The sequence below is a fragment of the Notolepis coatsorum genome (genome assembly GCF_963971535.1).
Source record: "Notolepis coatsorum genome assembly, chromosome: 13".
Lineage (NCBI taxonomy): Eukaryota > Metazoa > Chordata > Actinopteri > Aulopiformes > Paralepididae > Notolepis > Notolepis coatsorum.
Genome location: NC_140177.1, coordinates 51,278,355 through 51,303,632, shown reverse-complemented (window position 1 = coordinate 51,303,632; position 25,278 = coordinate 51,278,355). Strand labels below are relative to the sequence as shown.

The 25,278-nt window shown below is 41.7% G+C and overlaps 1 protein-coding gene across 1 annotated transcript; it reads right to left on the bottom strand.

The window, feature by feature from the left end:
* Positions 1-1,785: 1,785 nt before the first annotated feature.
* asb10 (ankyrin repeat and SOCS box containing 10) lies at positions 1,786-25,051 on the bottom strand (the record flags this gene model as incomplete). Its single annotated transcript, XM_084327293.1, has 5 exons — positions 1,786-1,977; positions 2,960-3,073; positions 8,739-9,246; positions 12,502-12,769; positions 24,727-25,051. The coding sequence occupies 5 exons, from the start codon at positions 25,049-25,051 to the stop codon at positions 1,786-1,788; spliced, it is 1,407 nt and encodes a 468-aa protein (XP_084183419.1).
* Between the last annotated feature and the right edge of the window lie 227 nt (positions 25,052-25,278).

The following is a 25,278-nucleotide window of genomic DNA, read 5'->3' as shown; positions in this document are numbered from 1 at the left end:
TGTTTCATTATTATTATTATTATTATTATTATTATTATTATTATTATTATTATTATTATTATTATTATTATTATTATTATTATTATTATTATTATTATTATTATTATTATTATTATAATAATTGTATTAGCCTATTCGTTCAAATTAATATTAAATCCACATGTACAATTCTATTATACAAATTCTAAAATCATATTATAATTATGAATACTATAGGCTAGGTATGTGTTATTGCTGTGTCCACTGTTCCCTTCTCTCTTGATTCGTCATGCATTGGCTGTCCTAAATTGAGTGTTAGTGTAATTTTTTTTGCCAAAAGGCTGCACGGTGTCAAGGACCGCATGTGGTACCGACGTAGGTCGGTTAAGTCAGCAATGCATCCTCTCACCGTGACAGCCCCTTCTTGTGGCGAAACATTCGTTGTTTGTACACTTTCTGAACCACATCACTTATTATAGGCTGAAATAATGAAATCGCCTAATGGTCAGAAACAAGGACCCTGCATGTTAATGCATTAGTTGCATAGTTGTCTGCAATTTGGGTTAAAACTTTTGAAAGGTGTCGGCTGCCTGTTAAATAATTAATGTTATTTCATTACCGTTTGTTGTCGCCTGCAGTGCTCTCAAAATGCAATGTATTCTCACAATAGTAAAGCTATGACGATTTAATGCTTATAATAACAATCTATAAGCAGACAGACACTTGGTATACGATGATATAACGTCGTAAAGTGAATCTTTATTAATCCCAGTGGGGAAATTCTGGAGCTATGAAATGAAAAAACATGAACACTGATGAAAAGACAACAACATTTGAACACTGTGCAATGGCTATTTGGCCATATTTTACATTTTATTTAAAAACAAAATCACCACTTTGATATGGTAAATTATATAACAAAACAAGAATATGACGATCATGATGATACCATTATTATTTGCAAATGTTTGTAACTGATTTGCATTATCATGTGCATTATTCAGCCTATCCCCAAACTACCTTGAAAATATGTAGTTTTTATTTCTTTCTTTTTTTTTACAAACAAAGCAAGCTCTTTGCAGTCCCATAATTCTCTATCACTCCACATTTCAAATTCAGCAATGGAAAACAAATGCAGTAGAAAGCACAATACAGCTACCATTACTTTCTCACCTCAAGTCTACAGCACCACCTTGTGGTGTAAACCGTTTATATATCTTGGTGTAGTAGTTGAATGCTTAATCTGAGTTAAAAACAATAAAGCTTGTGTCTGCCACATATTTGTATTCAGTGCAGTGGTATAGTGCCTGTGCTAGTGCTTGATGTGATAACATCCTTATATTATGATAGCAGCTTATTCTTATTAACATTCAGCAACCCTCCAAAGTATTCACCTGAGGCCACATATCTCCATGTTTTACCACTCTGCTAGCGCAGGAGAAAGGGGCCACATAATCAGCCTGCATCCATAGTCCACAGTGGTACAGGAATGGTCTTCATAAGCTGTTGGATGAAAACCTCATATCTCTTTTTCAGGAATGAAGAAAAACAGCCTGGTTCTCAAAATGATGACCATGCATTTTTTAAACGATATCACATGCTTTGAATAGCTTTTATAAGTTCTAGGGTCACAAAACTCTTCAACGGAAATCTAAGAAATACGAGTTACAAGGTTCTAGCTGATAGCAGTGATTTGTTAACATATATCTGTGCTACTCAAAAACAAAAACGATGCCTCCAAATCTCCTTGACGGCACGAGGAGAAACAGAAAGCGTGATACAAAATGCACAGGCCTGGAGCTTTTTTCAGTGGACATAGCCTCTGAAGTCTAGGAGCAGGTAGTTCTTGAGGAAGGTGGGCAGTTGGAGTTGTGGGACCACCTTGTGCACGCGGCCCACGCCCTCCAGGAAGGTTCTGATCCTGCACCGTGCCAGATGCTGAAGGGAGCGAGGTGTCTGGGCCAGGGAGAACACAGACTCATAGAACTCCTGATGCTCCTGGTGGAGCAGACACACACACACACACACACACACACACATACACATACACATACACATACACATACACACACACACACACACACACACACACACACACACACACACACACACACACACACACACACACACACACACACACACACACACACACACACACACACACACACACACACATACATATATAATTAACTTTAGGATATTGATAAACAAGGGCTCAGTTTTGTGATCCATACATTTTACAGTAGTTGTAAAGTTTTTTTCTTTTCTATTTTCACGGAATTCTATTTTAGAATTACAGTTCTCATAATTTGAATTTCACCTATGAGATTGTACACTTGAAAAGGTTAATAAATTCAATTATCATATGTGTAGGGAATATTGTGGATCATCAACTGATATTCACATGAACTGAACTATGTTATCAACGTTATGCCTTATAGTTATTTACTTAAAAGGGCACTTCACCAAAAAACAACGCTGATTTATTTTGCACATTATTCTCACACATCCCAAAAAAATTTGCACACATTAATTTAGTCCGACAGTTATTGAGAGTCAATTAGTTTGAATATGGCCACCAAGTGATGTCATCAGGAATCCTTGTTTTGTCTTAATTACAGCTCAATTAAATGATAAGGTAGCAGTCCCTATAAGACAAGGTATTGCTATTTATTTTTATCTACACCATTTCACGAAGCTGTAATTAATACAACACAAGGATTCAATGTACCTGATGACATCACAGGTGCGACCATATTCAAACTCAGTGACTCTCAATAACTGTCAAAACGAAATGAATGTGTGCAAAACTGTAGAGGTTTTGGATGCATGTGAGATTATGTGCAAAATAACTCAGAATTGTTTTTTTATTTTGGTGAAGTGCCCCTTTAATGAATTAAATTCTCAACTGATATTCACATAAACTGAACTAATGAATGTTATGCCCATTTCCCTATCAATAATTACTTTGAGGACTTGCCTTAAAAACCTCAGGGGAGATCGCCTCGACCCAGGCGTCTGTGACCTTGAGTCGGCTGTAGGTGTTCAGAAGAGCCTCCACGGTGCGCGGGGAGCCACAGCAGTTTTTCAAGACCTGGAGGACATGCCGGTACAAAGAGCAGAGTCATGGGCCACATACTCTTAACACTAACGTTTGTGACTGAGCTTGTGATTCCATCAAAGAAATAAAGTAATTAAACAGTTGTGTGAAATTAACAGATTGGTCCTCCCTCTGGGGGTTTCACTGGAAATTATGCAATTAGTGCTAATTAATCTCCTATTAACACTTGCCTAATTAGGAGCCATGCATTTTGTCTGAAGCACGTGCGTTCAGCCATAGTTTCCCGCAAAGAGTGGAACGCATCATTGTGTTGTGTCACAGGAATGATTTGAACTGTAAGTGAAGTTGTGAATTTTTTCACCTTACAATATTCAGTGTTTTTTTCATGTCTCCGAAGTCTTATTCAATGGTGCAGCACACACACACCCACACATACCCCACTATTTCCGTGATGAATAAAACCCACCTGAGAGTGGTTAAAGTGGAACTCTCTCCCGTCTTCAAACCTGACCAGTCATCTTACCGTGACTCTTCTCTGCTCACCATCACTTTCATTCACCCTGTGCCAACACGTCCTAGAGTAGCCTATTGCTCTAATACAAATGGTCCTTCGAGCCGGATGAGTTTCAGAGTGCGTCTCCTGACGGCTTGATAAGCATCCGCTGCTCCCCGTCAGCTTAATGAATCATTGTTTCACTGTATACAGTATTTTCTGTAGATCAAAGCAGGGAATTGGTTCATAATATTCAAAGTGGCAAGTTCTCCATTTTCTTTTAAAGGGGCACTTCACCAAAACACAATCCTGATTTATTTTGCACATAATCTCTCACACATCCAAACACTTGCAAACCATTTAGCAGAATTTTTTGAATATGGCCACCAGTGATCGGGGACATTGAATCCTTGTGTTGTGTTGTAGTAACGCCCAACCAAGTTAGATGCTGCATATTGTTGACACTAATAACATACAATGTGATTTGTTGGGGTGATGACATGAGGTGGGACAAAAAAGCAGTATGTTTTTACTTTTTACTTAACTTTTTTTTAATGATGACGAAAAATAAGAATCGTGTGAGAGAATCGTGATCTCAATTCTTAGAGAGAAAAATCGTGATTCACATTTTAGCAAGAATCGTGCAGCCCTAGTAGGAGATTATTTCTGACCTACTAATCAGTAGTAGAGTTGAAGGGGCACTTCACCAAAAACAATGCTGATTGAGGGCGGCCGGGTAGCGCAGCGGACTAAGCGTCTGTCTACCACCGCAGAGACAGTGGGATCGAATCCAGCTGCGGTACCTCCGGCTTGGTCGACCGTCCATACTAACACAATTGGCAGCGGGTGGGAAAGCCGGTGGGGTGGGTCCTGGTCATTGTAAACAGCGACTCCTACAGTTCGGTCGGGGCGCCTGCACAGCGAGGGAAGGATCTGGGGGAGGTAGTGTGACCCTTCCACACGTTACACTCCCCCAGTGAGAGTCCGCACTGCCAGGTGAAAAGAAGCGGTGGGCTGGCTACACATGTGTCGGAAGAAGCATGTGATAGTCTCCGCCCTCCCAGACCAACGGTAGGGGGTAGAGTGCGCAACGACCATGGGGAGGGGATTGGGAATTGGCATAACGACTAACATTGGGATGGGAGAAAAATGGAAAAAGGAGGGGGGGAAAGATAATAATAATAAAAAAAAAATCCTGATTTATTTTGCACATACTGTACCAGTAATATCAAACACACATTCAAAAACTCTAAACGGTTTTGCATACATTCATTTAGCTTGACAGTACATTTGTTTGACTATGGCCACCAGTGATATCATTGGGGACATTTGAATCTTTGTCTTGTGTTAATTATAGCTCAATGAAAAGATAAGGTAGCAGTCCCTATAAGACAAAGTATTGATATTTCTTCATAATTTCAAATGATGCTGCAGATATTAACTCCATTATCTCCTCCATCTCATCCCAATCATGGACTATTTACCCTCCTCCCCTCCGGGAGGCGCTACAGGAACCTCTGCTCCAAGTCAAGCAGACTCAGGAACAACTTCTTTCCCTCAGCTGTCATCTCCCTGAACTCTGTACCACGATGACCCCCCCCCCCCATGCTTTTTTCCTGTAGCCTCTGTGAGCAAAGACGCTCTTTGATTGCAGCGAAGAAGAAAAAGACGCTCTCCGATTGGCTAACCCTAACCCTAACTCTAAGCATAACCACGTCGAAAGAATGCCTAAGCATAACCACTTCGAAAGAGGGCCTAAGCATAACCACTTCAAAAGAATGCCTAAGCATAACCACTTCGAAAGAATGCCTAAGCATAACCACTTCGAAAGAATGTCTAAGCATAACCGCTGGAAAGAATGCCTAAGCATAACCACTTCGAAGCAGAGAATATATGTACAAGGCGGAAGAGACCCTTCGGAGCTAAACCAGTCAGAGAGGGTCTTTACTTCTTCGCTGTACGCGGCCTAGCCAATCAGAGAGCGTATTCGCAAACAGAGGCTATGGAAAAAAATCTCTCCCCCCCCATACCATAAACTCTGACTCCATTGCCTATACCCTAGACTCAGTTACCCATACTGTACGACTTTGAACTCTAGTTACTATTACTCTAGTGTCTACTCAATTTATACCTACCTCCTGCTTTCACGGTCTACAACTGCCCTACACTATAATCATAGTGATCATAATAAACTACCTACCTCATACTATAGTCTGCCCATATAACTATATGATAGCAGCATGTACAATATTGCTGTATATATACGCTATATTATATATATATATATATATAATATTATTATATATTTATATTTACCGCATATCTGCGGTAATCTGTCTGAATATACATGCATATATCTATACTGTATACATTAATTAAAATCTTTATTTATTCTCGAAAGGACAATTGAGGTCACCCTCATTTTCAATGTCGTCAAGACTTTACAGACATTTCAATGCATACATTTTTACAATATAATAATAAATATTAATAACTATCTATCTAACACTTTTCACACATGTATAAAATGAACGTAGGTATAAAATCAGCACACAATTGACATGCACTCTGGTTTGATGCTATAACTTATTTTCATTGTATTGTACTTGTGCTGTATAATGACAATACATTTGAATCTAATCTAACCTAATTACTGCTTTTTAGCAATAAATAAATGGATCTGAAATCTGATTAGTCGGCCCTATAACAAAAAGAAAAATGGTGCTGAATAATATGGGGAAACTTAATCCTTGGGTTAAACCTGAAGTCTGGGTGTTATCATAGACTCAGATCTAAGCTTTAAGTCCCACATTAACAAGGTGACAAAAACATAATTCTTCCACATTAGAAACATAGCTAATGTACAACCATTGATAAAAATCAAAAGGACGCTGAAAAACGGATCCATGCCTTTATTTCAAGCCCAATTGATTACTGTAATGCACCTTTTACTGGCCTCCCAAAAAATACTTTAGCTCATTCAAAACTCTGAGGCTAAGCTATTAACTAGAACCAAGAGGAGAGAACACATTAGCCCAGTGTTAGCTACTCTGCACCGGCTTCTGGTAAATGGCTGCATTTATATAGCGTTTTTATCCAAATCGCTTCACAATTTGTTCCTCACATTTACCCATTCACTCACACATTCAGACACCGATGGCAGAGGCAACCATGCAAGGTGCCAACCTGCACATCGGGAGCAATTAGGGGTTAAGTGTCTTGCACAACGACAAGCTGCCCGGGACTCCGGGAGGAGCGGGAATCGAACCGGGAACCTCCGGATTACCAGACGACTGCTCTACCTCCTGAGCCACTGTCGCCCCTGTAACAGTGAAACATGAAGGTCCTCCTCCTTAAATACAAAGCCCTAAATGGAAAAAGACCAAGCTACATTGCCAATTCTCTTCTGAACTATGTGCCCCCAGGAACACTACAGTCATCTACCACTGGTTTATTGAAGGTTCCCAGCAACAGCCAAAAGGAAATCAGGGATACAGCCTTTGCTACATCATTTCATGGAGCTGTAATTACGGTAACACAATGATTCAATGTCCCTGATGACAGTGGCCATATTCAAACCCATTTACTCCCAATAACTGTCAAAATCAAATGAATGTGTGCAAAATGGTTTAGAGTTTTTGGACGTGTGTGAGATTACTGTATGTGCAAAATAAATCAGCATTGTATTTTTGGTGAAGTGACCCTAATAGATTTAACCCTTTCACTACCACGATGAATAGCTTATTTTCTGTCGTTGTTTACAGATAAATCAAAAACACACATGTGTGGACTTTCAAAAGGAAAAGAAAAAACCACACTACAGAATGTTAACCTTTCACTACCACACTACAGACGGTTAACCGTCTGTAGTGTGGTAGTGAAAGGGTTAACCTTCTGTATTGTCGTAGTGAAAGGTTAACCCTTTGGTAGTGTGGTAGTGAAAGGGTTAATATGGCTTTAAACCTTCCCAGCCCTTCCCAGAGACAGTCGCATTTCTCTCCTCTCCCCAGGCTCCTCAAGGCCGTTCCTACCGCCGCCTCTACTGCTCCATGGAGCCCGACGCTGCTATGCTCTGCTTCGTGCCGGTTGCCGGTCTATACTCAAATCAACTCTAAATGGATCTAATCAGTGGATTGCATATTTTCTTCAAGAAGCAGAATAAGGCTAACCCTCTCTGCCTATTGGGACATCATAATCGGGCTACCAACTTGAAGACGTGGTCATTTTTGGATTATCGAAGCTTTTTGACTGCAATAAGAAGATTTTGGATCTGTTTACCGCGCACAGGACCTACCAAAATGAACCGATTAAGACACTTGGACACTTGGACTAATAATGCATTCAGTCATTTGGACGGAGTTGTTAAAACTCACTCCACTCAAATCAATAGAGTTATATTTCACTCTATTCAAATCAAATTTAAAGTGACGTGGCTGGGATAAATGTGGCAGTCAGTCAGCCAAAACAAATTCCTGGACCAAGGTCGAACTAGGGAGCTGCTGTAGTCGAAGGCCCTCTGGGAGATAAGAGTTGCAAGCGGCTTCCCCCATCCCCAATCCCTACCCAATCCCCCCTCCCGCGTGTACGCCCGGCGCCACTCCCACGTGATGGTGACGGCAGCCGACTAGTACACGCGCTGGAGGGGGGAGCCTAAGACTTGTCTCATCACCAAGCCCGATCCCCCCCGTCCCTGCCCCCTCCCGCTAGACAATCTTTCCACCCTCCCTCCCGCCACCTGGCGCAACGACACCCCGGTGTTGTCGCAGCCGACTATCGCATATGGTGTCTCAGGCATTCTGTAGTCGACATGTGTCAACAAATGTACATGTCTGTTTGAATTTATGTTGTGCCGTTGTTACTGTAAAAATTTAATGATTGTGATATGTTGTTGTTAATGAGACAATGAGCTGTATGTGTGTGTCACTGGAATTTCCCCAAGGGGATCAATAAAGGAATATCTTATCTTATCTTATACCTTTAATAGCCAAGGGGCACAGCCAGCGGCAAGCGTTATGCTAGTATTGCTCCTGGGTTACAATGAGGAATAATAACTAACATGACATTTCTGGGAAACGGAAGGACGTGTGTACACCTTTCCTTCCAGTGAGACAGGTCACAGGTGTCAAATGAAGAAAAATTACCAACTGAAATTCAAAATGTCAAAGTACTCCTTTGATGGAGCAGTAATATTTGTCTTAGGCATACCTTGGGCAGCGCTCCAGGCCACACCCGAATGGAGCCATAGTTGAGGAGAGTTCGGACCACTCGTTCAGGCTCGAAGGGAATCTTGTAGCAGACCACCTTCACGATCTTATGCATGGGGGTTTCGCCGCCATAGTCCATGTCATTGACAAGGGCACCATTGGCCAGTAGCAAGTCCACCAAATCGGCGTTTGCGTTCTTACAGGCCATGTGTAGTGGGTTCTGATGGTCCTCCTGGTCCACCGTAAGAACGTCGGCGCCGGCTGCCAGCAGCGCCTGGCACACCTTGACGTAGTGCTTTAAATCCTCCAGTTCCTGGGTGTGGTTGCAGGCAGCGTTGAGGGGTGTGAAGCCCTCGCCGTTCCGCTTGTCCACGGCAGCCCCGTAGCGCAGGTAGAGCTCAGTCAGCTCCGGGAGGCCGTTCCTCGCCGCTACATGTAGTGGAGAGTCGTTCTCTTCTAGGCTTTGCTTATTGATTGCGGCGCCATACTGAAGGAGGTATTTGGCACACCTGTAGATTGAATTATAGAACGTGAATGTGTAAAAATGGCATGTTGAAAAGGTAATAGTGTGCACGACTCCAAATCTAGGAACACTGTTACCCGTCGCACGGTTGTGGTAAGGCCGTAAGGATCAAAACAAACAGCATAGCGCACTCACAGATCAATACTCTTGTATTTATTGTGGGCAACAACTAACACGTTTCAGCTAAAAGCCATCATCAGTGTCAATGATGATGATGATGATGATGATGATGATGATGATGATGATGATGATGATGATGATGATGATGATGGTGGCTTTTAGCTGAAGCGTGTTAGTTGTTGGCCACAATAACAAGAGTATTGATCTTTGAGTGCCGCTGTTTTGTTTGTTTTAGAATTTAGAACAGATTGCAGAATGGGTACAATACAGTACGGCTCAATAAATACACACAATTGTTAAGGGGATGCAGACCAGAGAAAGACTTTCATCTCGTTTACATCAGGGGTCCCCCATTTTCAATTCATCATAACATGTATGACATACATGACATACAGATAGACAGTACTGTTACATCCAGACATTTATGACATACCAGATCTACAAAAGTTTAAGAGTACAACGTCTGTCATATAGACCCTGGCGTTGGAAACTCTGATTAATAGATAGAGTTTCTAAAAAGAGAGTATATACATTATATTCACAGTCGAAAATGCAGCTGTGACTGCGTCCCCGACCGCCAAGAACCTTGGTGTTGTCCTCGACGACCAGTTGAACTTCTCTGCTCACATCGCAGCGACGACCAGAACCTGCCGATTCCTCCTGAGCAACGTCAGAAGGATCCGCCCCTTCCTGACAAAAGAAGCCACCCAACTCCTCGTCCAATCAACAGTCATCTCCCGCCTCGACTACTGCAACGCACTGCTCGCTGGCCTCCCGGCCACTGCCACTAAGCCTCTTCAACTCATTCAGAAACAGAACGCAGCGGCCCGCCTGATCTCAAACCTACCGAAGTCGGCCCATGTCACCCCACTTCTTAGGGACCTGCACTGGCTCCCCATTGCTGCACGAATCCGCTTCAAGGCCCTCGACCTAGCATACCGTGCGGCAAAGGGAACCGCTCCCGCCTACCTCCGGTCAATGGTCTCTAACTACACACCCTCAAGACCCCTACGCTCTGCATCTTCTGGCCACCTCAGACCTACTCCTATCCAAGCTCCGGGAGGGTCATCAAAGAGAAGTCGCCTATTCTCAGTCCTTGCCCCACAATGGTGGAATGAACTACCCACCCCAGTTAGGACAGCTGAATCACGTCCAATCTTTCGCCGTCGACTAAAGACGCACTTCTTCAACCATTATCTAAAAAAAAAAAAAAAAAAGGATATCTAACCCTAACTAACCGTACTGTCATGCACTTGTCCTAATAAACTAACCTACACTGTAGCACTCAACACTTTGATGAACATTGTTGCTCAGCTGATAGAGTTGTGCCCTTCCTGATGGCTTGTCGTACAGAACTTGTAAGTCGCTTTGGATAAAAGCGTCAGCTAAATGACTAAATGTAAATGTAAATGTAAATATACATTTGAGAGTATATACATTTGAGGGGGAAGAAACTGTACATTGGAGGAGGTTGTGGGTAGGTGGTGTGGGGGGGGGGGACTGTACATTGGATGGGGTGGGGGGGGGGGGGGAAACTGTACATTGGAGGGGGTTGGGTTTGGACATTTACAGGGGCCAGTTTCGAATTGCAGCCTCCCGTAAGTGCTCTTTGAGAGCGGTTTTGAAGGTGGGTAGTGATTCACATTCCTTTACAGCTGTGGGTAGGCCGTTCCACATTGATGTGGCATAATTGCGAAACGTGTTTAGTGCCTTGTTTGAGCCGAATCTGGGTTTAATATGATTTGTGAAGCTCCCTCTGGTGTTGTGGTCGTGGTATTCACTGACCTCTGGGAAGTATTTTGACATCTACATGGGTACCTTAGTGGTACCCACTGCCTGATGCTGCCTGAGGAAGTGGTTTGAGTTTGCCTTATTGTGTCTTGCTGCATGGAGTAAAAGCCCATATTATGGCGATTTCCCAGTTCAATATATATAATATATTCATGGTCTATTTAGAAACATTTGGATGTTGTTATGGTCACCTAGAGTTGTACAGGCTGTGTCATTCAGCTCAGTCAGCCTCAAACAGACTGAAATGTAATGAAAATGAGCTGCATTTAGCCTGTGCGGCTATACTTCCTGGTTCACAAAATTCAGATAAAACTAAGCATTGCAGATGAGATCCATCAATTGTATATTATTTCTTATTTCTGGCCTAAAATGTTGTCGGAAACATTTTAGTAGGTGGAAAAAGAGAAAGAGAAAGTGTTTACGAGCGAGCCACCATCTTGACACCATCTAGTCTGACAGGAGTCAGACCAGAGTATATCAGGTTTATTACATTTTTTAAATAAAATAGTAAACTATTGTGTTACATAGTGAGAAGAAATGGGTGGACTACAAATGAGGCATTCTAGCAAGAAAGTCTGGACTACAAACGAGGCATTTCAAGCAGTTCAAGGAACAGTGATTACTGTTGGAAAGCTCAACTCCCTTTGACGTGGACTTTGGATTTTGTAACTCTGCAGACGATCTACATGTACCTGCAGCTATATAACATACTAAAGGTAAGGGGAACATGTAAAAAGCATAATATGGCCTCTTGGTGATACTTAACCTGTTAACTCATTGGACGCCAAAAACGTAATATCTCGTGTTTCACCGCCAAGCGTTGAGTGCCAAAAACCTAATATCTCGTTTTTAGATCTTTTGATCTTTTTCCTTTGATCCCTGTTCTATACACTCAGCCGGAGCTCCGTGGGCCTCCCTGGCTCATCTGCCTACGTTACAATTGCAATGACGTGGCAGTATCGCCTACCTTTTGAACAGGTATGGTTTGGTGTGGGGACCCTTATCTTATTTTTTGTCTGCAAGGACTCCTCCCCTTCTGAGGACAGAGCAACAGAGCGATCGCTCGGAGATTCTAACGCCTCAAACGTATTTTCCGTATACACGAGTATAGACATATACACAAGTATTCGCGATGGCGATCGGATCACTGGGGATTATTCTTTTTGGAGTACCTTCTGGCTAAGGTAAGGTATATTCTATGTCTATTTTACCGAACCTGAAACATGTTTTTGTAACGATCACAGTGTCGTATTTTACCGGACAGACCTCTTTCTCTCACCTTTGCTTGGACAGCTGGAGTTCAGCTATAGTACATTTCAGGAATACTCACCCGAGGGACTCAGGGCTGGTACACACGTGCAGGGGTGTCAGCCCCTCTTCGGTGATGGCGTTGGCATTGGCACCGTGCATCAGCAGCAGCTTGGTGCACTCGGCCTGGCAGCTATCGCAGGATTCGTGAAGAGCAGTGGCGCCACCGGGTGCCAGGTCCACATTGGCCCCGCGCTGCAACAGGAGCTTCAGGCAGTCCGCGAAGCCTCGGCCCGCTGTGATGTGAAGCGGTGTGGTCAGCTCCTGCTCAAAGGTTAACGACCACAGCCCTGCAAGCAAGGAGAGAGGGGGATGGGGGAGGGGGGTGAAAAAGTCAGTCAACGTTGAGCTCAGCCAGGTCAGTGGCAGCCAGTCACAGAGTGACTATAAACAGGATGGCGAGTAGACATTTAGCAAAGGAGGAAAATACACAATGTGTTTTGGTTTATCAAGAACATACTGTATATTGTGGTTTTAGTCATCAATACTCCAAGGCAAACTGGTCAATCTTAAGCACCAAGCACTTAAGCAACAAGCACCATGCAGCAAGACAAACGGGTCACGACGTCTTTGCAAAACCTTGTGGCAAACCTGATCTAAAACGCAAAGCACTGGAAGACCTACTCAGTCCTCTGTAGTTGAACCTGAAGCTCTTCCATTCCTCTATGTCGCTGGTGTCATATATAGCATCAATGAGGTGGAAATACTCATCATCATCTACAATGCTAATGAGAGTCAGGGCATCCCCCACAAGCAGCGAGTTCCAGAAGTGCAGGCTGCAGCCTGTGGCCCGGGCAGTGGCGATCACGTCGCTGCGGTACGGTTTCTTTGTTTTTTTTCAACGTCAGCATGAAGTACAATTTGAAATGGCTCCGAGGTGGCAATGGAAATCGTTGCTAAATGGTTAGTTTTCAGTTGTTCTAGCAGTATGGTTTCGTCTGAGGGAAATGAGGACGTATGTGGAGGTTTCTCTATGACAACACGTGAAACACAAATTCACTCATAATTCATAATTATTATTAATTTACATATATATATATATATATATATTTTTTTTAATTATTATTATTTTTTTTTATTAGAAATGTTTCCTCTGTAAAAAAATGCCAGGGAATTTTTTTCTTCTTCAAAAATGGCCCAAATTGACAGCTCTGAGCAGGCCTGCACTGCAGTAAATATTCGTGCAGATGGCTGCACAGGTTGACCCAGGATTAAATAAATAATAAATAATAGCCAATCAAAATAAGCTATTAACGTCATCTAACTGTGCATTTAAACTCTTGCCATTGATTGGGGGATTGAATGATTGACAGCCTTGCAATCCAATACACGGAGGTTGAATGATTGACAACCTTCAAATCCAATCAGATTGCTGCATTGCACAGTCAAAACATTTTATACAAAATGTAACAGAAAGAAGCATTTTGTATAAAAGTATTCTGTACTTCTGTATGACAACTAATAAAGAAACTTGAGAAACTTGAGATTGGCCCCAGCTAAACCTAACCTACGGAACTGCAGCTGGACTGTTTTTACTGTGTGCAGCATTGAAAGAGCAAGGATAGTTTAGTAAGCTGTACAGCTGTAACACAGTAGGCTAAATTAAACTTTGTGCCAACATTAGGACCGAAGTATAAACCAGCAACTGAGCAACATGAAGAAGTGGACTTATGCATCTGGATCAGAAAAAAAGTTGTGGATGAAAAAGTAAGTACAGTGTTTGTAAAAGCTTGTATGCTAACAGTAGCTAGCCAATTTGTTAGCCTTTTAGCTTAGCCTACATCACAATGATGATCACCAAGCTAACTTACTGTACACAGTAGGGCTGGGCAATTAATCGAAACAGAATCACGATATCAATTCATAGACCTATGCAATCTCATTTCTAAGTTATGATGATTTTTCTTTTATTAAAAAAAATAAGTTATAATTTTTTTTTTTTTTTTAACTTTTTAAATGATTTGATCTGGGTTGAACATGATTTGTGGAACTCCCTCTGGTGTTGTGGTTGTGGTATTCACTGACCTTTGGGAAGTATTTCGACATGCACATGGGTATCTTAGTGGTGTAGTGTATCTTGTAGACCAGGCCCATTGCAAGTTGCTGTACTCTGTCGTCTACTCTAAGCCATCCTAGGTTGTCAAAGTGGGCAGGGGTGAGGTGGGTTTTAGGAGTAAGGTCAAGCAGTAGTCTGACCAGTTTGTTTTGTGATGTTTGTAATCTTGTTTTTAGTGCCTTTGAGGTGCTTTGGTACCATGAGGTGCAAGCATAGTTGTAGTACCCTTGAATGAGTGCTCCTGTTAGAGTCTTCAAGGTATTCTTGTTTACCAGAGAGGAGATCCGGTACAGGAATCTAGTTTGTTGGTTGACTTAGTTTTATTACATTGGATCCCATTTTGTCACAGGAAAGATTTGCCTCTATAGGATGGAACCCAGGTAGGTAATTTCATCTTTCCTTTTAAGATAAGATGAGATATTCCTTTATTGATCCCCTTGGGGAAATTCAGGCATCATAGCAGCATGGGGGAAGGGGGGGGGGGGTACAGGTAGTGAAAACAACACAAGCAGTGTAAACAAATAGGTCAATATAATTTACTATCTAACTAACTGAAATATATTTTCACAGTATTCACAGTGTCACATAAGGTGCAGTATGCATAAGGTAGTGTTATAATTTACTATCTAACTAACTGAAATATACATTATTCATTATTCACAGTATCACAGTATCCACATAAGGTGCAGTATGCATAAGGTAGTGTTATTGTCCTACTTGGGTTCCTATTAGTTCTAGGTCGATGTCTGGCAGCAGTCCCTGCCCACTGTTGTGGAGCCTGATGGCCACTGGTATGAAGGACTGTCCGAGGCGGTTAGTTGAGTGTCGGGGGGGTATGAGTCTGTGGCTTCCTTGTCACCTTCACCTAATATGTTTTGATCTGGTCAGGTGCGCTGTCACCTAATATGTTTTGATCTGATCAGGTGCGCTGTCACCTAATATGTTTTGATCTGGTCAGGTGCGCTGTCACCTAATATGATTTCATCTGGTCAGGTGCGCTGTCACCTAATATGATTTCATCTGGTCAGGTGCGCTGTCACCTAATATGTTTTCATCTGGTCAGGTGCGCTGTCACCTAATGTTAATATGTTTTCATCTGTGTCCACTGACCACTGACACACAGTGGGGGATGTTTTAAAAATATTATTTAATATATAATATAATATAATAATTTGTGCTTCACCTAAAAATTTGGTCAGCAGCCTCCATGTATGTAGCCTGTTTTTTCAGTCAGGTCTATTTTGGGGAGTGGTTATGTGATATTTTAGTTGGCCTAGAGACGCTTGCCATTGCAGTGATGCAAGAGCAAATGACTGGTGTGTCACATGTAACCTGCTCACTTTACTTTGCTAATCAGTTGTAGTCAACAGACGATGAACCCTTGTGTACAGGGTGTCCATGCCAGATGCAGACCATAGTTTCAGGGTGCTATGTGGGTATAATACCAGCACACTCATTGAACTATAAAGGAAGGAATCTCTGTCTGTCTGCCTGCATGTCTGTCTGTCTGTCCTGTTCTTCACAGAACCATTGGACCCTATGATACACAAACACACTTAAAGTGCCTAGAGTTTATACTGAACTTGGTAGATCTGCCTTTAGCTTCTGTGCTCTTTTATGCCCTGCAGGGTACATTACAATTAGGTGCACTAGTGTCCATGGGTCGATTTAGAGCACTGGTGACCATCACCACAATCTGTAATTGTTTTTAATTGTGTTTGAGTGTTTTAAAATGATTCTATTTCCCTATTTATTAGTACAGTGCTATTTTTTTTTTAATTTATATATAATTGTTCCCCTCTTCTTTGTACTTTGTAAAATGTATTGATGATGATTATGTGATTGTAAATACTCTACTATATAAAAATTAGGGCTATATAATTTTGAGTCTAAATAAAGACTGAATTAATTATGTTGGAAGGCTGCTGTCCATGGGGCTGAACCTATCTTTTTTGGACGGGCTGGTCCATTGGCTTATATGGTAACATTTCCTGTTACATACGCGGCTGGCTCTTGCTGTGCAAGATTGGGTTAAAGTCCTGTGCCTTCACCACTAGTCCTGTGCCTCTTCACCACTAGGCCACCGCACTCACATAGCAGGCCAACAAGGTTTTTGATGATTATGATGATGATTTTAGGAAATAAATTAACAAAAAGATTAGGTAGTCCCATATAGTCCCCTCCAAACTCATAGCCAAGCTCAGGGACCTGGGCTTGAACTATGACCTCTGCCAGTGGGTCTTGGACTTCCTGACGGGCAGACCCCAGGTGGTGAGAGCAAGCAACTGCACCTCCTCATCCATCACTCTCAACATAGGGGCCCCCCAGGGCTGTGTCCTGAGTCCCCTCCTCTACTCCCTGTACACACATGACTGCGTGGCACAGCGGAACAACAACACAATCATCAAATTTGCTGACGACACAGTAGTGGTGGGCCTGATCTCTGCAAACGACGAGAGGGCCTACCTGGAGGAGGTTAAGGTTCTAGCGGGATGGTGTCAAAAGAACTGCCTCTCCCTGAACGTCAGCAAAACAAAGGAGATGATTGTGGACTTTAGCAGGTCGGGGGTCAGGGACTACAGCCCCCTCAGCATCGATGGGGCACCGGTTGAGAGAGTGAACAGTTTTAAGTACCTCGGAGTCCACATATCCGAGGACTTGACATGGACACATTGACAGTGTTATCAAGAAGGCACGATAACGCCTCTACTTCCTTAGGCGCTTAAGGAAGTTCAACGTGAGTCAGAAGATCCTCAAGAACTTCTACTCATGCACAATAGAGAGCATCCTGACTGGCAATATCACCTCCTGGTTTGGGAATAGCACTGCACAAGACCGCAGCAGACTACAGAGAGTGAGTCGTTCAGCCGAACGCACAATTGGAGGGGGGCTTCCCACTCTCCAAAGCATTTACAACAAGCGGTGCACATGGGCAAGACGAAGAGAATAATCAAAGACTCCAGCCACCCAAACAACTGCCTCTTTGAACTGCTGCGGTCAGGCAAGCGATACCGGAGTCTCATGGCAAGCACAGAGAGACTCAGAAGGAGCTTCTATCCCCAGGCCATCAGGATGCTCACCGAGCGCCTTGGCCCTTGTCAGTATTCCAATGTACAGTGCCCCCCCCCCCCCCCGTACCCAACCCCCCCCCCCCCCCCCACCTCCAATATACAGCCCCACCCAACCCCACCCCACCTACCCAACCTCCTCCAATGTACAGTTTCTATGTCAAATGTATGTCAGTATTCCAATGTACAGTGTACAGTGTCCCCCTCCCCCCCACCTCCAATGTACAGCCCCACCCAACCCCACCCCACCTACCCAACCTCCTCCAATGTACAGTTTCTATGTCAAATGTATATACACTCTTTTTCTGGATTTTTTAGTATCACAAACAGTACTGTATTTGCAAATCTGGTATGTCATAAATGTATAGATGTAGCAGTACTGTCTATCTGTATGTCGTGTGTGTCATATGATGAATTGAAAATGGGGGACCCTGATGTAAACAAGACGAAAGTATGTATGTATTGAGCTGTACTGTACTGTACCCATTCTGCAATCTGTTAATAAACTTTTCAATCAATCAATCAATGCTCAATGAACAATGATTGCTCAATGAACAAGGTTTGAACAATGAACAATCGTAACAACCATCAAATGCACTCACAGCACACACATCCACACGCACACACTGGGTCTCATTCCTGAAATTTTTTCAAAGATATATTCTGGAAGACTTATCTTGGAACCACTGAGACATAATCTATGACAAGTACACTCTGAGTCCTGAACGTGCTGGTAATATGTCTTAAGTGGCTGAAAAGGTCACACAAATTATATTATCTGATATCTGCTTGGAGAATGGCATTCTGTCTTAAACTCTAAAGCGCGTTCCCGTTCAGCTCATTTGCATACAAAACAACGCCTCCATAGCTCCTTATAAGGCAACTGGTGACGCAGCTGTGTGAAATGGAATGGCGGAAGTGCTTTGCGAGCCGCGTGATTACGAAACCTAGCGTCAGTCAGTGCCAATCAGAGAGCGTCTCCGAGAAATGCGGCTAGGTTTCGTAATCACGCTTGCGCCCATCAAAACTAGATTAGATTAATGTATTGGCATCATATACAGCTCGCGGTACACACCTGCCACAGCGCGCATGCACACACAGACACACACACGCGCGCGCGCAGTACTGTATATGAATGAATGAATGACATATTATATATAGCCTACGGCGGGCGTAATGAATGAACGCAGTATGGCTTATTATTCCATAATTAAGCCTATAGGCTACTGTTCATTCGTAGGCGCACACAAGACTTGTTATGGAATATTAATGCAGTCTATTTCCACCAATTAGCTTTAGTTCTTATTTATTTATCCACTGTCATTTCAGTGTTGGTGTATAGGCTATATAGTGTATTTCAATATAAGTTTAATTGATTAATGATATATTCGAAGGAATGCAGGTTTATAGCTATATCAACCCCCTCCAATGTACAGTAAATGACCAAGTATGGTTTTGTCAATATTCCAATGTACAGTTTTGCTTGTACAGTGTAAGTCTATCCCCCACCCACCCCTCCTACCCAACCTCCTCCAACAGTTTCCACGTCAAATGTACTCTCTTTTCTGGACTCTTTTTGTATCACAAACAGTACTGTATTTGCAAATCTGGTATGTCATAAATGTATAGATGTAGCAGTACTGTCTATCTGTGTCATGTGTGTCATATATGTTATGATGAATTGAAAATGGGGGACCCTGATGTAAACAACACGAAATTCTTTCTCTGGTCTGCATCCCCTTATGTAATTGAGCTGTACTGTACTGTACCCATTCTGCAATCTGTTAATAAAGTTTTCAATCAATCAATCAATCAAACAAAGGTCTGTCCCATTGTATACCAATCAATGGGATACATTGCATGTTGACCTGCATTCTTTCAAATGTATATAATTAATCATTAAAACAGATGTGTAACAAATAAGAAATACAAATTCCACAGAAGGCATTAAATTATTATTATTTTCAATCATTTCACAATAATTGCATAATTGTGTTTGAATATCTGAGTAATTATTTGTCCAAAATAGCTGGTTCAGATATGGTTAATCCAGCTGCCCTGTGATCAGATGAATCCATATTATTTATTTTTCCGACACCAAATGCGTAATTTCTTATCGTACAAATATTGTCATATTTATTTTAATTATGATTAAGTAATTAATTCCAAGGAGGCCTGTAGCGTTGACGTGAAGGAATCACTATGAGAACACAGTCTGTCAAGTTATAATAACATTTTAAATGAGTCAATCAATCATGAGATTTGATCGTGGGCTGAGAGCATATTTAAGTGTGCTCCTCAGCACTCTTAAATCTGCTCTCAGCCACGATCAAATAAGATCTCAGGAAAGTTTGGGGACTCCCACTCCCAGCCCTAATATGTCTTAAATGGGCCGAAATCTGGCTAAGACGAAATATTTTGTCGTAACTTCGTTCGGGAATGAGACCCACTCACTTTAAACAAACAACTCACTGCTGCACCCACTTTAGAACACCTAAACACACTTTATATTTATTGGCAAAGAATTTGCACTACAACCCATACCTCATTACACCTTACTGTAAATTGTACCTAAATTGTACCTCATCCCATTTCTGCATTGTACTGTATAGTATAGTATATATAGTATATTGTATTGTAACTCAGTTACTTTTCTACTCTGCATTGTACAGTGTATATATGTATATATTAAACACTTTTTGTCTACGTACTTGACTTCTATTTTATACTTACTATACTTTTTATACTTATCTATTTTTATCTAGCACAATCTCTGGAGCAAAACAGAAAGAAGCATTTTATATAAAAGTATTCTGTACTTCTGTATGACAACTAATAAAGAAACTTGAAACTTGAACTTGATATTAGTCAATAGAATAAAATAGATAATGAAATAAATTAATTCCAGGGAGCTACATCAAGGGGACATATGAATGGTTATACAATGGCATGCAAATTTCTCGATTCTGAAACAGTCAATTTACACGTATGTATTTTTCATAATTCCACGCTCTTGGTCCCAGGACCCGCCCACAACCGAATTACTATCACTCCGCGTGCAGCTTTTTAGGAAAAAACAAGATGGCGGACAATAATCTTTAACAAATGGATATGTTGATAGCGTCTTAACGACTAAATATAAACCGATTCTGTCACGGCGAATGTCTTAGTTCTTTAAACAATGTTGGATGATGTAATTGATGGGTCATGAGTCATTGTGGAACAAAATAAAAATTGCGCGGATTGATTGATTGAATAATTTGCAATTTTTTTTTAATTGTTCTTCTCCTTTCTATAGAAGCAACTGGGAAGTGCGCTGTTTTAAGTGAGGATGGACTGAATGGATATGTTGATAGCGTCATAACGACTAAATGGAAAACTATTCTGTCACGGCGAATGTCTTAGTTGCTTAAACAATGTTGGATGATGTAATTGATGGGTCATGAGTCATTGTGGAACAAAATAAAAATCGTGCGGATTGATTGATTCAAGCAGCTGGGAGGTGCGCTGTTTTAAGTGAGCATAGCCTATTGAATTGATTGATTGATTGCTAATTTTATTACTGTCCGCCTGGTTTCCAACTGGTTAAGTTTAGGCCCTCTTTCGAAGTTGGTTAAGGTTAGAGTTTGTCTTTAGAGCAGGGCGATAGACCACCAGCCCTGGTTCCAAACTCTAACTCTAACAAGGCGGACAGTAATAAAATTAGCAATCAATCAATTCAATAACCCACGCTCACTTAAAACAGCGCACCTCCCAGCTGCTTCTATAGAAAGTAGGTTTAAATATATATATATATATATATATATATATATATATATATATATATATATATATATATATATATATATATATATATATATATATATATATATATATATATCCTATAGGGCAAAGAAAACTTTTTTAAATTTGTTTTACCTACTTTCTATAGAATCATATAAGAATGAAGTTCTATAGAAAGTAGGTTAAAAACTAAAGAAAAGTTGGATGTGTTAGTTGGTTGGATGTCTAGGTGAAAGACAGTTGGATGTGTTAGTTGGTTGGATGTCTTAGTTGAAAGACAGTTGGATGTGTTAGTTGGTTGGATGTCTTAGTTGAAAGACAGTTGGATGTGTTAGTTGGTTGGATGTCTTAGTTGAAAGACAGTTGGATGTGTTAGTTGGTTGGATGTCCTACTGAGAACAGTTGGATGCACTTCCGAGCTGCTTCCACATGGAGGCAACTTCTCTTTTTTGTTGTTGTGGGAACAACTTTTTCTGGCGGATGGTTTTCTCAATAAATCTTCGATTAATGTGTGTTTATTGTATAGCATTATACAATGGCATGCAAATTTCTCAATTCTGATTGGCTGAAACAGTCCATTTACACGTATGTATAGGGACCATTCCACGCTCCTGGTCCCAGGACCCGCCCACAACCGAATCACATCACTCCGCGTCTCCGCCGTGCGGATTCTTCGGAGAAAACAAGATGGCGGACAATAATCTTTAACAAATGGATATGTTGATAGCGTCATAACGACTAAATATAAAGCGATTCTGTCACGGCGAATGTCTTAGTCCTTTAAACAATGTTGGATGATGTAATTGATGGGTCATGAGTCATTGTAGAACAAACGAAAAATCGCGGATTGATTGATTGATTGATTATTTGCAATTTTATTTAAATGTGTCTTCTTCCTTCCCCCTGACTGCAGCGCTCACTCTCACACTGTCCGACGCTGGCGTACCCACCCACCCCCACACAAACACACACACACACACACATTCACATACACACACACACACTCCTGTCTGCAACGGCGGGGGAGAGTCAGACTGAGAGAGAAGCAGCTGAGTGCTGCGCTGTTTTAAGTGAGCATGGTCTATTGAATTGATTGATTGGTTGATTGCTAATTTTATTACTGTATGCCTGGTTTCCAACTGGTTAAGTTTAGGCCCTCTAAAGTAGGTTTAAAAAAGTAGGGCGAAGAAAACCTTTTTTTTCCTATAGGGCAAAGAAAACTTTTTAATTTGTTTTACCTACTTTCTATAGAAGCATCTAAGAATGAAGTTCTATAGAAAGTAGGTCTGCATACCCTTAACAATTGTGTGTATTGAGCCATACTGTATTGTACCCATTCTGCATCTGGTAATAAAATGTTCAATCAATCATTCCAATAACACACAGTTGGATGTGTTAGTTTGTTGGATCCGTTGGATGCACTTCCGAGCTGCTTCCACATGAGGCAACTTCTCTCAATCATTCCAATAACACACAGTTGGATGTGTTAGTTGGTTGGATGCACTTCCGAGCTGCTTCCACATGAGGCAACTTCTCTCAATCATTCCAATAACACACAGTTGGATGTGTTAGTTGGTTGGATGCACTTCCGAGCTGCTTCCACATGGAGGCAAATTGTCTTTTTTGTTGTTGTGGGAACAACTTTTTCTGGCGGATGGTTTTTTCAATAAATCTTCGATTAATGTGTGTTTATTGTATAGCAATAAGGTTGGATGAATATGGCAGTTGTATAAAAGCATTACACCACTTGCAGTTGTGATTTGTGAACAATAAACCATGCCTAGGGGGGTCTAACGACCACCCCTAGGCATGGTTTATTGTTCACAAACCACTCCTGCGCGTGATGTAATGCTTAAATAAGGTTGGATGAATGTGCCAGTTGTATAAAAGCATTACACCACTTGTAGTCGTGGTTTGTGAAAAATAAACCATGCCTAGGGGGGTCTAACGACCACCCCTAGGCATGGTTAATTTTTCACAAACCACTCCGGCGCGTGATGTAATGCTTAATTTTATAGGACACATCACTAAATCCACAAAGGATGTTAAAGCAAACAATCAATCACATCAGGACTGCTGGCAGCACAGGCTACTAGTTAGATCATATTACATCACATTAATATATACAGTATAAAAAACAACCATTGATTTAGTAGTTAGCTGTGACATTATTAAGAATATATATATATATATATATATATATATATATATATATATATATATATATATATATATATATATATATATATATATATATATACACTGTATATAGACACATATCATATGTCTGATTATAGGAATGTCCAGGAATTCATTGCAAGATGAGACCTCAACACACTAAAAACTAAAAACATATTATTAGTATTGTTTTAATTTTACAGAGTTAAGGTGCACTTCCACTGATTCCAGCCAAAATGTGGGAATTCTGGGTTGGTCTCAAACTCAACACTGGATGTTGACAATGGATTATCCAAACAGGAAAAGCATGGTCGGCTCGCTCATAATCACTTTTTACACCTAAACGGTTTCCTAAGATATGTTTCTGACAACATTCTAAGCGGAAAATAAGTTATGCAATTGCTAGATCTTAATTAATATGTGATCTGCACCCCCTAGTTGAACAGTTTGATCTGAATTTCGTGAGCCATGCGTGCGGCTTTGGCACGGATGTATTTGCACGAAGTTCAACTCAGTTACAGTGACCTTATGCTAATGCAGTTCAGCGAACACGCCACCCCAACCCCTCCAAATTTGCTGTGCCCCTTCCCATCATTCACGTTGTGGCCGCATCCACTCCTCTACATAGAAAATGAATTGAATGCTACCGGCTCTGCTGGACCTTGGCACTTGTGGTGGAATTGCGCTGAAGGTGGTGTGGCATGAGAGAGAGTGTGAGGAGTAATTTACGTACTGTAAGTCTCACGTGAGTTGGCAGCTCAACAGGCACAAGAGAATCCAGTTAGGCATTCCTGTGTTGACGACCAAGCAGAGGACTAATAAATGTACCCCTATTGGATCACTTGGTTGATGGGCTGTTTCTATAAATAATGCAGTATAAGCCATAGTGGGATATTGCTATACATGTGTTGTTCCTAACAATGTTCAGCTTGTGTCATTTTGTAACACGTGTTTAATTAAGGACAACACACTTGTTATTTCAACATGTGTTTCAAGAGTGTAGGTAGGGCAACACCTTTCACTGTTGTTTTACAATATCTTTGAAAGTGACAAGAACTTGTGTCGCAATGAACAGTGCTCTCATTCACTATGGTCATTTCTAGGGAATACAGTGAATCAAACTTTCCGCATTGCCACCAGTTTAGCTCCTGTTGAATCTTACCTCCCCCTTTGGTAACCCAGCGCATGTCCCCTCCCTGTGGCTCAATGATGATGTTGGCTGTGGATCCCTTAGGGAAGAGTCTGTTCACAGCCTCCAGGTCTCCTGTATAGAGAGCGTTCTGTATGACCAGATCGTGGCAGATTGCTGGTGGCAGGGCAGAGCGGGACATCAGCGGCCTCCGGTCCCTGGCCTCCTTCTTCAGCAGATAGCCATTGAGCTGGTGGGAGGCCAGCTGTTTCCTGTACTTGTGCCTCTCCAACATGTCCTCGTCAAGCTGGAGGGAGCGCAGGGCCGTGGGCGTGAAGACGAAACTGCTGCGCGACATTCCGAACGACGTCGTGCTTCTCACTTAGGAGAATGGAGGTGGGAAATGTGCATGGGTAACTCTGCGATATCTTAGGTCTTAGGTCCGTCTCGTCTGCGTTGCGCTCTCTCTAGTTAATGTCCACAATCTGCCTGCCGGCTGCTCCGTGTTGTTTTGATATCCAATATGAGGCCCTCCCTGCAGTGTTGACGGTGGAAGCTATTTTTACGTCTCTCATGAGGCGGCCA